Below are 14,335 nucleotides of genomic sequence, written 5' to 3'. Positions count from 1 at the left end.
ATCCAATTTAAAATTTGACTTTTTCTCAAAATATATTGTTAAATGTATTTCTGTAATGGGGACTTTTGTCTCTCTTACTTTAATTCTGAAGTTTGGTCTTTTCTTGGAATATTTTGAACTTCGAAGCATCTAAATATTTGTGATTTACAAAGATGACTGAATTTATTCCTGAAACATTCTGATAGTTATAAATAACTTGCTTTTATTGTTAATGAATCTGACTGTTGTTTTTTCAGTTAATCTTTAAACTGGTGACGAGAAATCAATTCAAGCTTCAACAGGTCAGAAGTTGCAGATTTCAGCTTATTGTCATGAATTCACGTTTAAAACTAAATTTTCAGAATGTTTAACGTCACTTTTTGCTTCGAACACAACAAACCGTTTCAGCCTTTTTTCTGTCATTGTTTTGCTTTTATTTCTCTTTTCTCTCAGAATCACAACTTTTTACTCAAAACACGTAAATGTGTTTAAGTTTGAGGTCGATGAGGTCAAATATCGTGCAAATGACCAAAGTTGGTGTTCTGACGATCAAACAGCCAAAATGAACCGAACAACGAGAGTGTTTCCTGCTCGTCTCCCCACCAGCCTCCATTTAAAAAACCCTCGTTTTTACTCCGACGTGAAGGACTTCAGCAGCAGCTCGGCTTTTATTTCCTCCATTCGACTTTTCTGTCAGAAACGGACGCGAGTCGCTCGCTGCTTCGAAGTCGACGCTGTCGCTTCACAACGTTAATTTTCACCCCAGAACTCTGGAAGCGATCGAAGAGACGACGCGAGCATTTTGATCGGAGACGAAGCCGCGACCTGCCGACGGAGACGCACGAAGAAGAATGTTCATCTTTATGACGTTTTTCTAAATATTCGTTGGGGTTTTTACAAGTTTTACAAACCGACTAACTTTTCTTTGTTTTGGTCTAAAAACTGCCAAATTTCTCCCCCCCCTCCTCCCCCCGTCGGTCAGTCGATGGAGGTGCGACTCAGACGGGATGACGAAGCCGACACGGAGCATGTTTTAGATTTTTTTTCCAAGCAGTGCTGTGAATCGTACGATCTGTGGTTCTGTCCTGATTTTGTCGTGCATATGTGGGGTAACTTTGCTAAGTGTGAAAATATTTTGACAAGTGCCACGCCCCGGCCTGTGCGATGCTTACCATAATGTCTATAAAACAGGAAGTGATTTCTGCTGGTGCCACCGACACCAGGAAAGATAGAATTATGATTATTATGCTTCTGATTATTATTATGGTGACTATTATTATTATTATTATTACTTCTACTGTATCATCATTGCGACCATGATTATTCTCATAATCATTTAAGAGTCTATTGTTTTGCCATGTATTTTTTATTTTGAGATTTTTATTTTAGTTTTCTTTTTATTATTAAAGGTAAAACGAACTAACAGACGCGGCTGCTGTGATGTTTTCACAGATTATTAATTGTTCAGTTTTGATTAAACAGAAGTTTAATTACAAGCTGAGATAAACTCGTTTGAATGAGACTGAAATCTTAAATTCAACGTCTCGTTTCCTGAATATTTCCTTGAATGTTTGGTGTCGATCAGTCGTTGCGCTTAAAGATGGTTTGAACAGTTTTCATTTACGAGTTTTTATCACTGAAACATCAAAGAAATGAAATATTCTGTAAAACTTTTATTTTGAAGTATATTTCCTGTGAATCTCGACTCTTTAATGACCTTCAGTGGGAAACACGGAGGAATTTTTAATCAGTTTTTTATTTTAATAAATGTCAAACAGAAAGCTTATTTTATATATTTTTAGGGGCTTTCAGCCTGAGTTGATGCAGGTCGGTTTGTGTCCACCAGGTGGCAGCACGATGAATCAGGAGATTTGATCAATTTATACTTTGAAGTGATTTTACCAGATGTCAGCAAGAAAAAATAATTTACAGCAACTTCTATTTAATGATTTTGGTTTGTAAACATGTCCTTTCTATATGAACCAAAAACAATATCTGTGATTTATTTAATATTTTAATCTCAAACTGTCTCATCGACAAATCTGCAAAAACAGGATAAAGATAATAAATTTAATAAATGTATAAAAAGTTGTAATGTTTCTTACTTCAGTGGTGGAAAAATATTCAAAAGATTAATAAAAGTTGCAAAACAAAAATACTTTGTGACATTCAAAAATTCATCTGAAAAACTTATTTTAAAAAAACAACAGCATTGACTTGTATTCAGCGCTTCAGAGTTTGAGCAGCTCAATGTGGATTTAATGACTTTCTGTAGTTTGTTAGTTCAGTCCACTGGTTTCCAACCTGTGGGTCGGGGCCCTCCAAAGGGTCGCCAGATCAATCGAAGAGGAAAGACGACAAAACAAAGAGTTTTTCTCTCATTTTTATATTTTTGGTGAGATATCAGATCATTAGAATATTTGTTAAATCATGAGAATATTTATTAAATCATTATAATATGTATTAAATTATTTGAATATTTATTAATAATCAGAATATTTATTAAATTATTTGAATATTTTTTAATAAAATATTTAATTATGACAATATTTGTTTAATTAATAGAATATTTATGAGACCATGTGAGAAGTTTCAAGAGCTGTTTAGATACTTGGTGCCATTTTACAGTTAATTATTTACTCTTCTTAAAGATTCTTTTTTGCCTTTATTATACAGGAAGTGAGGAAACGGAGAAGAAGATTAACAAAGTAAAGGTGCAGCTGGGAATCGAACCAGAGACTCCCTGCTGATGGTTTTATTAAACTCTAGCTGTCTGTCGCCCCGTCGGAGCTTTTTAAGGTGAATTCTCATTAATTTTATCATCATCAGTGAAAAGTTTTTACATTTGATGACGACTGTTGAACAACTTGAAACTCTTTTTTTTCCCACCTGAACCTTTAATCACACTAAAATGTAATTATTAAAGTTATAGATTTCTTTTAGTTCGTCGTTCTTCTTTACAAACTGAAGTTAAAGTTTCATCATCGTTGAATTTAAGCAGGAAGATAAAAGTTCAGACTGAAACAAACAGATCGGATTTCCTCTTTAGTGTTTGTTCAGGGGCACTGAGTGTGTGTGTGTGTGTGTGTGTGTGTGTGTGTGTGTGTGTGTGTGTGTGTGTGTGTGTGTGTGTGAGTGTGTGTGTGAGTGTGTGTGTGTGTGTGTGTCATGTTAATATTTAGTGTGGACAGTGAGGTGCTCCACAGACGTGTCGGAGACGTGGAGCAGCAGACAGACGGAGACTCACTGATCGTCTGTTTTCTGACGGGACATTTAGATTTAATCTTCATCATCTTCATCATCTTCACCAACACTGATGTCGGTTCAGAAAATGTTGCGTCAGGTCTGGAGGTTGAAGGGCGTCATCATCCTCGTCTGCAGCCCGTTCATCCTGCTGCCGCTCGCAGTCAGCACCACGGTGAGACTAACTAGTTCAGTTAACTAGTTTACTAAGAGTTCACTAGTTTAAATCAACTGTGTGTGATTGACAGTTTACTATTTTAAACAATCAGTTTACTGGGAGTTAACAAATCACAAAGTCAACGAGTGTATAAAGTTGTAAACGTGACTTTATAGCAGAAGTGATGTTGGATTGTTTCCTGATTAATAAAACTATCAAATGAATTCATCATCAGAAAAATCTGCATTCTGAAATAAATTTATTGGAAATTTTACCTTTTGGAAGAAAAATAATTAAAACCTGAAAATAAACTGAACGAAGTCCTAATTTACATTAACGAGCTGAATTTTAATTCGCTGCTTTATTGTTTTAAATGTCGGTATTCATTCACTCATTATGTAACAGCTGATTTCTGTATTTAATCATCAACCAGCTGAATCGTTAACGACTTCAGTCACTGATTCACCAACTGATCTACAAACCTTACGACTTCTTCACATTAAAACTCAACAGTTTTACTTCCTCTGCAGACACAATCACACTTCATCATTTTATTATGATTGAGTAGTTTATTATATTTTTACAGCTTTTTAAACCTCTGTGTGTTTTCTCTTAGTTCAATGCAAAAAAAATAAACACGAAGTTGCTGTAAAATATAAAAACAAAACACTGTTTCCCAAAACTTTTATCAACTGTTTAAAAACACTGAAGACTTTTGAGAAACAAACTGCCATAAAAACATTATATATATATTGACATTATTTTTTTTTCAGGATTTTAAATCTTTAATATCAGTTTGTTTAAATAAAATAATTGTTTTTCATGAAATGGAACAAAAAATTCAAAAAACTTTTGAGAAAACAGTGTGACATGGTGAGAATAATCCGGTTTCGGTGACTCCGGCGACCCCTGCTGGTGAACACCAGCTGGTGAAGCGTTTATCGGAGCCGGAGACCAGAACCAGAGCTGAAAGGCTCCAGATGGGTTCCAGCTGCTGCTCACAGCGGTCGTCTGCTTCAACACGTCTCCGGTTCGCTGCAAAAACAACTTTTATTTTCACAGTTTCACATATTTCAAAATAAAAGCAGTGTAAAGGGACAAAGTGCCTTCATGGAGAGTCGGGAGGAACCGGCGCTTCACTGCAGTGTTTCCCTCCTCGATAGATTTTATACTTCGTTCTGCACAACATCAATCTGAGTTAAAGGTTTCAAATTAAAAAGATTGTTTATACTGTTGTCCTGTCAGACGGTGACGGATGCTGATTGGTTAATGGCTGCTTCGACAGTTTAAAATGAACCTGAGGTCTCCGGCCATCAGGAACGACTCAGCGCGAACAGACCAGATATTCACGCAGACATCAGGCTAGCTAATGACGGCTAATAAACAACAGCGAACCTTTTACGAGGTTAACTCGGCTGTGATGTAAATGGAGCCACCGTCTTTAACGAGGTCTCTGTTCTCGCCATAATCACTTCGGCCACTAGAGGCACTTCGTTGTATCATAAGTATGATGTGTTAATCTGTGTGTGTGTGTGTGTGTGTGTGTGTGTGTGTGTGTGTGTAGGAGGCGGCCTGTGCTTACGTCATCGTCCTCATGGCGGTGTATTGGTGCACGGAGGTGTTGCCGCTGGCGGTGACGGCGCTGCTGCCGACCATCCTGTTCCCCGTCCTCGGCATCATGGAGTCCAAAGACGTAAGACTGGACGTTTTGTGGGCGTGGTTTAGATCTGAAGGGTTTGATGACCCTGTTTCGTACCTGTCTGCTCAGGTGTGCATGCAGTACCTGAAGGACACCAACATGCTGTTTGTGGGCGGGCTGATGGTGGCCGTCGCCGTGGAGCACTGGAACCTCCACAAACGCATCGCGCTCCGAGTTCTGCTGCTGGTTGGAGTCCGACCAGCCCTGTGAGTCACCTGACCGTCACCTGACCGCCACCTGACCGCCACACTCAGCGCCCGAATCAGTGACTGATTCTGTCCTTCAGAATAAAACAAATGTCTTTTTTTTTTTTTTTTCAACAATTTATTTGCTTTTCAAAACATCTGATGTTTTGGTCCATGACAACAGTCACATGCTCCGCCCCTTTTTTCTATAATTGTGGAGATCAAATATTCAGTTCTCTTGATCAGACTAAAATGATTTCATGTTTTCAGTTCTTGAAGATCTGATCATCTTTGAAGAGTCGGAGACAATAATAACAAACAGTCGTTGTTTTATTGATATTTAAGAAGTATTAATTGATTAACGACGTCATCTCGAAGCCTCATTTTGATCCGCTCCCGTTTGCCCTGTTAAAGTTGCTGCATTAATACAAACTCAACACTTCCTGTGTCCATTTCAAATTAAAAGCCTTCTAGCTGTTCAGTAGATAGAAACCCATCATTTCTTAACGAGGCTTTTATTGTGAAACATTTACAGGAAGACGTGACTGAAATCAGATGATTCATCCAGAACAACAGCAGGTTTATTTTATTGACTTTATTCAGTTAAAGCGATGGAAATATACTTTACTGACTATTCATTGTAAACTTGACAACGTAGGAAGATGTGGTTACCATGGAGACGAAGACACAACTTAACAGGTGTGATGGATGTTTCAGACTCGTGAAGGTTTGTTTTGGATCTTCTTCTGGTCATTGTTCAGGAGGTTTTCTGTCCTGCAGGTTGATGCTCGGCTTCATGGGCATCACGGCCTTCTTGTCCATGTGGATCAGCAACACGGCCACGACCGCCATGATGGTCCCCATCGTCCAGGCCGTTCTGGACCAGCTCCACGGCAACGGGGAGCCTGACCCGTCCTCCAGGAGTGTCGCTCTGCAGCAGGAGGATGAACATCAGGAGAAAACCGTCAGCGTGCTGCAGGTCCTGGAGGAAGGTGGGAGGACGGAGGGACGGAGGGACGGGTTCCTTACGCAACAGAAGGGTTTAAGACGTCTGCAGCACTGAAGTCGAATCGTCCGGCTGATCTCAGACGTTTGTTTCCAGGTGTGAACGTGAGCTTCGAGAAGACGGACGATACGTCCTCTGAGGGACGGATGGACCAGCAGGAGGCGCTCAAACCGACGCGGGACGAACCTCCGTCCGACAGCAGCGGTCCCGGTGAGACGACCAGACACATGAAAATAACCTGTAAATCTCTGTTACAATGTTTCATCTATTTAAACAATAAACAACAAACAAAAACATGAAAATATTTCAAGAAGAAAAACAATGTTTTGAAAAAAATTAGAATTTTTGAGAAAATACTGAAAAAATGAAAGAAAATTATGATTTTTAGGTGATGATGATGATGATGGTGATGAAGATGGTGATTTAAACATGTGTCCTCCTGTCCAGCGGGGGCAACGGTGTGCGGTCCGATGGATCTGGAGGAGCTGAGCGACGGCGATGAAGAGCAGAGGAAGATGAGTAAAGGCCTCCTGCTGTGCGTGTGCTACGCCGCTAGCATCGGAGGCATCGCCACGCTGACGGGAACCGGACCGAACCTGGTTCTGATCGGACAGATGAGCCAGTGAGCCACACAAACTTCCTGTTTACTCCAACACTCCTTCAAAATAAAACACATCAGGTCCAATATAAAAGGTCATTCTGGTGTATTTCCCATCAGACGGACTCCTCCCACCTGCTGCCGGTTGATTTGCTGATGTCACTTCCTGTTTGGTTTGCAGACTCTTCCCTCAGAACGGAGACGTCATCAACTTTGCGTCGTGGTTTGCGTTCGCCTTCCCGACGATGCTGCTGATGCTGACGCTGGCCTGGTTCTGGCTGCAGTTCCTCTACATCGGCTGCAAGTGAGTCGCTTCACCGAACCGCCCAATCAAAATGCTCCGCCTCACTTCCTGTGTTCTCACTGTGGTCGCTGTTGGTACTGCAAACGTACTTTGATCTTCCTGTTTGCAGCCTGCGGAGGACGTGGGGCTGCGGCGCGGCGCAGTCGCAGAAGGAGCGGGCGGCGTACGAGGTGATCCGGGACGAGCACCGCCGACTGGGACCGATGAGTTACGGAGAGCTCAGTGTCCTGGCGCTCTTCGTCCTCATGGTGGCGCTGTGGTTCACACGAGACCCGCGCTTCACGGATGGCTGGGCCACCAACGTCTTCAACTCCAAGGCCGAGTGAGTAGCTGCTTATACGCCGTATGAAATGTAAATAAAAACAAAATGAGATCATTTGTAAATCATGCAAACTCATATTTAATTTAAGAGACCAAAGACGACGTATCGAGTGTTGATTTTTTTATTCTTTTATAAAATATCTTCTCATTTTGAATCTGATGCAGCAACACGTCTCTATAAAATTGTTCCAGGATCATGTTCACCACTGAGCTGATAACAAGCTGGATGGTCCCTCTCCTCTTTAACCTGGAGGATGCAGCGTCCATGATTTCCAAACAGAATCTCAGATTGTGATCCATCAGACCTCAGGACAGTTGTCCACTTCACCTCAGTCCATCTTCAATGATCTCGGTCCAGAGAAGGCGGCGGTGTTTCTGGATCATGTTTCTATCTGGTTTCTTCTTTGGAGAGTTTTAACATCATTTGTGGACGCAGCGATGAACTGTGTTCACAGACGATGGTTTTCACAAGTGTTCCTGAGCCCATGCAGTGATTTCCACTCCAGAATAGTGTGTTTTTAATGCAGTGCTGCCTGAGGGCCTGAAGATCACCACCATCCAATATTGGTTTCCAGCCTTGTCCCTTGTGTTCAGAGATTTCTCCAGATTCTCTGAATCTTTTAATGATATTATGAACCGTAGACGATGATGATAATTTTCATCAATTTAGCGTCATTTTTTTATGTTTGGTTATTCTTAGATTTTTTTCATTGAAAAATGTTAAACATTCTGTAAAAACAGTCGTTATCAGAAACTCTGTCTGGAATAGACTTTTCACTTGTCTGTGTGTGTGTGTGTGTGTGTGTGTGTGTGTGTGTGTGTGTGTGTGTGTGTGTGTGTGTGTGTGTGTGTGAGAGTGTGTGTGTGTGTGTGTGTGTGTGTGTGTGTGTGTGTGTGTGTGTGAGTGTGTTCAGATCTTTTTGACTTTATTCCCAGACACAGGGGTCAAAGGTCACACAGCAGATTCCCGCTTTAGTAACAGCTGACTTAAACTTTTTGACCGTTTGAGCAAACAGATGATTTCAACATGTTTGCTGATCATCAGGTTCAGTGAGACTCAAACTTCACTGATGATGAAAACTCAAACTGCCCAGAGAAACGGGGGCGGAGCTTCACGTTTCTGCACTCAGTTAAAAGCAGCTGACATGAGAAATTAAAATGTAAGGACGAAGGTCTTGAGACGTTCCAGCAGCTTCAGGTCATCAGGCGTCTGCAAACAGAAATGATCTGTGGTGAAATCCCCATTCATGATGGCACCGTGTGGGCGGAGCTTAGTTTGGCTGCAGGTGTGGATCGATCGGAGTTTAATAATTAGTAATGTTTGTTTGTTGAGGTTTGTGTGTCTGTGAACACGCTGATGTCTCGCTGTCAGCTGACCGAACGACACGCCGTCTTCAACCATTGGTGATGTCATTGATTGGTCAGTGGGCGGAGCTTTTATAAGATCTGATCAGGGAGGCTGTGACTCAGATGGTAGAGTGGGTTGAACACTAATCAGAAGGTTGGTGGTTCAATCCCCAGCTCCTCCTGTCCACATGCCTAAGTGTCCTTGAGCAAGACACTGAACCCTAAGTTACTCCTGATGGTGAACCATCGGTGTGTGAATGTTCTCCTGATGGTGAACCATCGGTGTTGTAAGTCGCTTTGGATAAAAGCGTCAGCTAAATGAAATGTAATAATCTGTTATCTGGAGCAGGTTAGCTCTGCAGCATCAGTTACTATGGCAACAATGTGAACCAGCTTCATAGTCAAGAAAACCTTGGGATTACCATGGTAACCACAGAACCCGCTTCATATACACCTCTGGACAGATGAGTCAGGAAGATGTAGTTTTTGTGGAACATTTATTTAAATTATGTATTTTTATTGGAAGCTGATTGGATGAAAATTAAACGGGAATCTTTGTGTTTCTCTGCAGGTTCGTGACGGACGCGACCGTCTCGCTGTTCGTGGCGGTTCTGTTGTTTGTTCTTCCGTCGGAGCCGCCGCGTTACCTCTGGTTCTGGAGGAACTCCAACTCAGGTAACACACACACTCACTAACACACACACACACACACACACACACACACAGTCACTAACACACACACACACACACACTCACTAACACACACTAACACACACTCACTAACACACACTAACACACACACACACACATACACACACACACTCACTAACACACACACACTCACTAACACACACACACACACACTCACTAACACACACACACACACACACACACACACACACACTCACTAACACACACACTACACACACACACACACACACACACACACACACACACACACACACACACACACACACACACACACACACACTAATACACACACACACACATTGTGTGGATATCTGTGATTTAAACAACTTTTGTTTTATCCAATCAGAGTCCCAGGTGTCCCGAGGCCCCGCCCCTGCTCTGCTCACCTGGCAGGTGACTCAGAAGAAGATGCCTTGGAACATTGTCCTGCTGCTGGGAGGCGGCTTCGCACTGGCGAAGGGCAGCCAGGTGATGACACTTTATGTTTGTGTTGATGTTTGTGTTAATGTCTGTGTTGATGTTTGTGTTGATGTATGTGTTGATGTTTGTGTTGATGTTTGTGTTGGTGTTTGTGTTGATGTCTGTGTTGACGTCTGTGTTGACGTCTGTGTTGATTTCTGTGTTGGTGTCTGTGTTGATGTTTGTGTTGGTGTCTGTGTTAATGTTTGTGTTGATGTTTGTGTTGATGTTTGTGTTGATGTCTGTGTTGATGTTTGTGTTTGTGTTGATGTCTGTGTTAATGTTTGTGTTGATGTCTGTGTTTGTGTTGATGTCTGTGTTGATGTCTGTGTTGGTGTTTGTGTTTGTGTTGATGTTTGTGTTGTTGTTTGTGTTGATGTTTGTGTTGTTGTCTGTGTTGGTGTTTGTGTTGATGTTTGTGTCTGTGTTTGTGTTGATGTCTGTGTTGATGTCTGTGTTGGTGTTTGTGTTGATGTCTGTGTTAACGTCTGTGTTGATTTCTGTGTTGGTGTCTGTGTTGATGTTTGTGTTGGTGTCTGTGTTTGTGTTGGTGTCTGTGTTAATGTTTGTGTTGATGTCTGTGTTAATGTTTGTGTTGATGTTTGTGTCTGTGTTTGTGTTGGTGTCTGTGTTGGTGTCTGTGTTAACGTTTGTGTTGATGTTTGTGTTGGTGTTTGTGTTGATGTTTGTGTTGATGTTTGTGTTGGTGGTTGTGTTGATGTCTGTGTTGGTGTTGATGTTTGTGTTGTTGTTTGTGTTGATGTTTGTGTTGGTGTCTGTGTTGATGTTTGTGTTGATGTTTGTGTTGATGTCTGTGTTAATGTCTGTGTTGATGTTTGTGTTGATGACTGTGTTGATGTTTGTGTTGATGTTTGTGTTGGTGTCTGCGTTTGTGTCTGTGTTGGTGTCTGTTAACGTTTGTGTTGATGTCTGTGTTGATGTTTGTGTTTGTGTTGATGTCTGTGTTGATGTTTGTGTTGATGTCTGTGTTGGTGTTTGTGTTTGTGTTGATGTCTGTGTTGATGTTTGTGTTGATGTTTGTGTTGTTGTTTGTGTTGATGTCTGTGTTGGTGTTTGTGTTGATGTCTGTGTTTGTGTTGGTGTCTGTGTTAACATTTGTGTTGATGTTTGTGTTGGTGTCTGTGTTGGTGTTTGTGTTGATGTTTGTGTTGGTGTTTGTGTTGATGTTTGTGTTGGTGGTTGTTTTGATGTCTGTGTTGGTGTTGATGTTTGTGTTGTTGTTTGTGTTGATGTTTGTGTCTGTGTTGATGTTTGTGTTGATGTTTGTGTTGGTGGTTGTGATGGTTGTGTTGATGTCTGTGTTGATTTCTGTGTTGGTGTCTGTGTTGGTGTTTGTGTTGATGTTTGTGTTGGTGTCTGTGTTTGTGTTGGTGTCTGTGTTGATGTTTGTGTTGGTGTCTGTGTTAATGTTTGTGTTGATGTTTGTGTTGGTGTTTGTGTTGGTTTGTGTTAATGTTTGTGTTGATGTTTGTGTTGGTGTTTGTGTTAATGTTTGTGTTGATGTTTGTGCTGATATTTGTGTTGGTGTCTGTGTTTGTGTTGGTGTCTGTGTTGATGTTTGTGCTGATGTTTGTGTTGTTGTCTGTGTTTGTGTTGATGTTTGTGTTGATGTTTGTGTTGATGTCTGTGTTGGTGTTTGTGTTTGTGTTGATGTCTGTGTTGATGTTTGTGTTTGTGTTTGTGTTGATGTCTGTGTTGATGTTTGTGTTGTTGTTTGTGTTGGTGTCTGTGTTGATGTTTGTGTTGGTGGTTGTGATGATTGTGTTGACGTCTGTGTTGATGTTTGTGTTGGTGTCTGTGTTAATGTTTGTGTTGATGTTGGTGTTTGTGTTGGTGTTTGTGTTGGTGTCTGTGTTCATGTTTGTGTTGATGTTTGTGTTGGTGTCTGTGTTGATGTTTGTGTTGGTGTCTGTGTTGATGTTTGTATTGGTGTCTGTGTTAATGTTTGTGTTGATGTTGGTGTTTGTGTTGGTGTCTGTGTTCATGTTTGTGTTGATTTTTGTACTGATGTTTGTGTTGGTGTCTGTGTTTGTGTTTGTGTTGATGTTGGTGTTTGTGATGATGTTTGTGTTGGTGTCTGTTGATGTTTGTGTTGATGTTTGTGTTGATGTTTGTGTTGGTGTTTGTGTTGGTGTTTTTTTAGGAGTCCGGTCTTTCCTACTGGCTCGGCGCTCAGATGACGCCGCTCCACTCCATCCCTCCGTGGGCCACCGCCATCGTCATCTGCCTCCTCGTCGCCACCTTCACTGAGTGTGCAAGCAACGTCGCCACAGCAACGCTCTTCCTGCCCATCCTTGCCTCCATGGTACCAAAACACACAAACACACTTTCTATACACACATAAATTAAACTACAGAACACATGAACGATGCGCTGTAACAGTCCGTCATCATCAGCATACAGTGTGAGACCAGGTGGGCGGGGCTAGATCAGGTCTAAGTTTACGTGTTCTTTGGTCTCTGGACACAGATCTCTGTTTAGCACCTTTATTTTGACACTTGCTGTAATGAAGCTGTTACTTCCTGTGTGTCCTGCCTCAGTCCCAGTCTATGAGCTTGAACCCGCTGTACGTGATGATCCCGTGCACACTCAGCGCCTCCTTCGCCTTCATGCTGCCGGTGGCCACGCCCCCTAACGCCATCGTCTTCTCCTACGGATACCTCAAAGTGTCCGACATGGTGAGTGCTGCCTGTGTGTGAAGAATATTCAGACATATATACACCCTGTTGGTGTTACTTTGTCATCATAACCTCCTCCCTTGCGCCCACTGCAGGCCAGAACAGGCGTGGTGATGAACGTCATCGGGATCGGCTGCATCAGTCTGGCCATCAACAGCTGGGGGCGTGTCCTGTTTTCTCTGGACTCTTTCCCTCAGTGGGCCAACATCACCGCTCCACTGTAGGCCGACAGCCCGCTGCACTTTATATAACATATATACTGTATATATGTGTATATATAACAACTTTTTCAGGCAACATCACTTGACTCTGGACTTTTGGGTGCAAATTTCTACAGAAGAATCGCCTCAAAGCCTTATTGAACAAACTTTAAACAGAGACACAAGTAAGAAGCTTTCACTGCTTATTAATGGTCATTTAATTCTCCAGAACTGCATGTAGACACGCATCATCAGCTACAAAAACATTATGGTATTTAAACATAATTAATAACGGCCAAGTCTCAAAAAATGTCCATAAAAGGCCGTTGAGGCTAAAACATCTCAAAGTCAGTGTTAACTCCATCAGTCCTGTCAAACAGTGATGACTCTTCAGGTGTTTTCTTTATTATTATTTAATTGTTTGTAAATTTTTTGTATTTACAACTGTTATTTTGGAAACTGGCTCTGAATCAGTAAACAAAATGCAGCAGAATCAGTTCAGTGTTCAGGAAACTCTTATGTATCAAAGAAAAAACTACTTTTATCCCTGTGTATTGGAATTACTCTATGTAATTAGTAAACATACTGTCTGTAATTAGTAAATATAATATATTTAATTAGTAAATGTACTGTGTGTAATTAGTGAGTATATTGTATGTGATTAGTAAATATAGTATGTAGTATGTTTTCTATTGTTTTCTATTTAAACATGAGAGTTTTTTGTAACAGTTTTTACAGAGAAGGGATGATCAATAATTCAGAGTTCCTGTTGAGCAGCACAGCGATGCCCACGCAGCAGCAGGAAGCAACGACCTTCAGGAGTCCATCAAGCTGAAACATGAGCAGCAAAACATCACATTTTGGTCAAAACCAGAACAATGTGTGAACTTAATGATCAACCCATGTGGGTGAGTGGATGTGTTCTGTACATACGTAACTTCTAGAGTTTTGTACTGACAGTTTTATTTGGTATCGATACAGTTTGATCTTTGACAACAATCCTTTGCTCATCTTGTTGAAGCAATAACTTTGTAATAATGTATTTTGGAATATATTACGGTGAAAATATTTAGCTTATTTTCTGTCATTTTACTTTTTGTTTCAGCTCAACTTGTTTATGCTGTTGGGTCGTTTAATCTCACGTTTCATCAGCTCTTAATATGTTTTCTATGCAAAACATCTTATCTGAGAATATGAAGCTGTTATAAACTGTAAATGTAGTGAAATAAAAAGTTCAATATTTCCGTCTGAACTGTTGTGAAGCTGAAGTATAAATTTGCATGAATAGAAGTACAAGTATCTTAAAGTAGTATTTCAGTAGTAGGATCGTGACCAGAAGACGTTATTCGTTGTGGTTACATGTCTCCCTCTAGTGGTCAGACCAGGAACAGCCGGTGCCGTGAACCGATGTGAGTGTCGCAGACAGC

The 14,335-nt window shown here is 41.1% G+C and overlaps 1 protein-coding gene across 5 annotated transcripts; it reads left to right on the top strand.

Annotated features, from left to right (window-relative positions):
• Positions 1-1,499: 1,499 nt before the first annotated feature.
• Positions 1,500-14,335, top strand: LOC138194930 (Na(+)/citrate cotransporter-like). 5 transcript variants are annotated; one of them, XM_069143961.1, is made up of 15 exons: positions 1,500-2,778; positions 3,257-3,397; positions 4,944-5,072; positions 5,148-5,284; positions 6,044-6,255; positions 6,366-6,479; positions 6,717-6,891; positions 7,049-7,171; positions 7,281-7,493; positions 9,411-9,514; positions 9,897-10,018; positions 12,174-12,335; positions 12,571-12,708; positions 12,804-12,928; positions 13,638-14,160. In XM_069143961.1, exons 2-15 carry the CDS (start codon positions 3,296-3,298, stop codon positions 13,741-13,743), a joined length of 1,962 nt encoding a protein of 653 aa, XP_069000062.1. In that variant the 5' UTR covers positions 1,500-2,778; positions 3,257-3,295; the 3' UTR covers positions 13,744-14,160. The 5 variants fall into 5 exon arrangements, 2 of the variants coding, with proteins under 2 accessions (XP_069000062.1, XP_069000064.1); XR_011177970.1 differs by lacking the exon at positions 1,500-2,778 and adding an exon at positions 14,282-14,335 and having other exon boundaries at positions 2,975-3,397; positions 13,638-13,816; XR_011177969.1 differs by lacking the exon at positions 1,500-2,778 and having other exon boundaries at positions 2,975-3,397; positions 13,638-13,816; positions 14,014-14,160.

This window comes from Embiotoca jacksoni, unplaced genomic scaffold (genome assembly GCF_022577435.1).
Source record: "Embiotoca jacksoni isolate LCO1_2020_lvr unplaced genomic scaffold, fEmbJac1.0.p SCAF_118, whole genome shotgun sequence".
Lineage (NCBI taxonomy): Eukaryota > Metazoa > Chordata > Actinopteri > Embiotocidae > Embiotoca > Embiotoca jacksoni.
The sequence above is the reverse complement of the archived record's forward strand: the minus strand, read 5'-3'. Positions and strand labels throughout refer to the sequence as shown.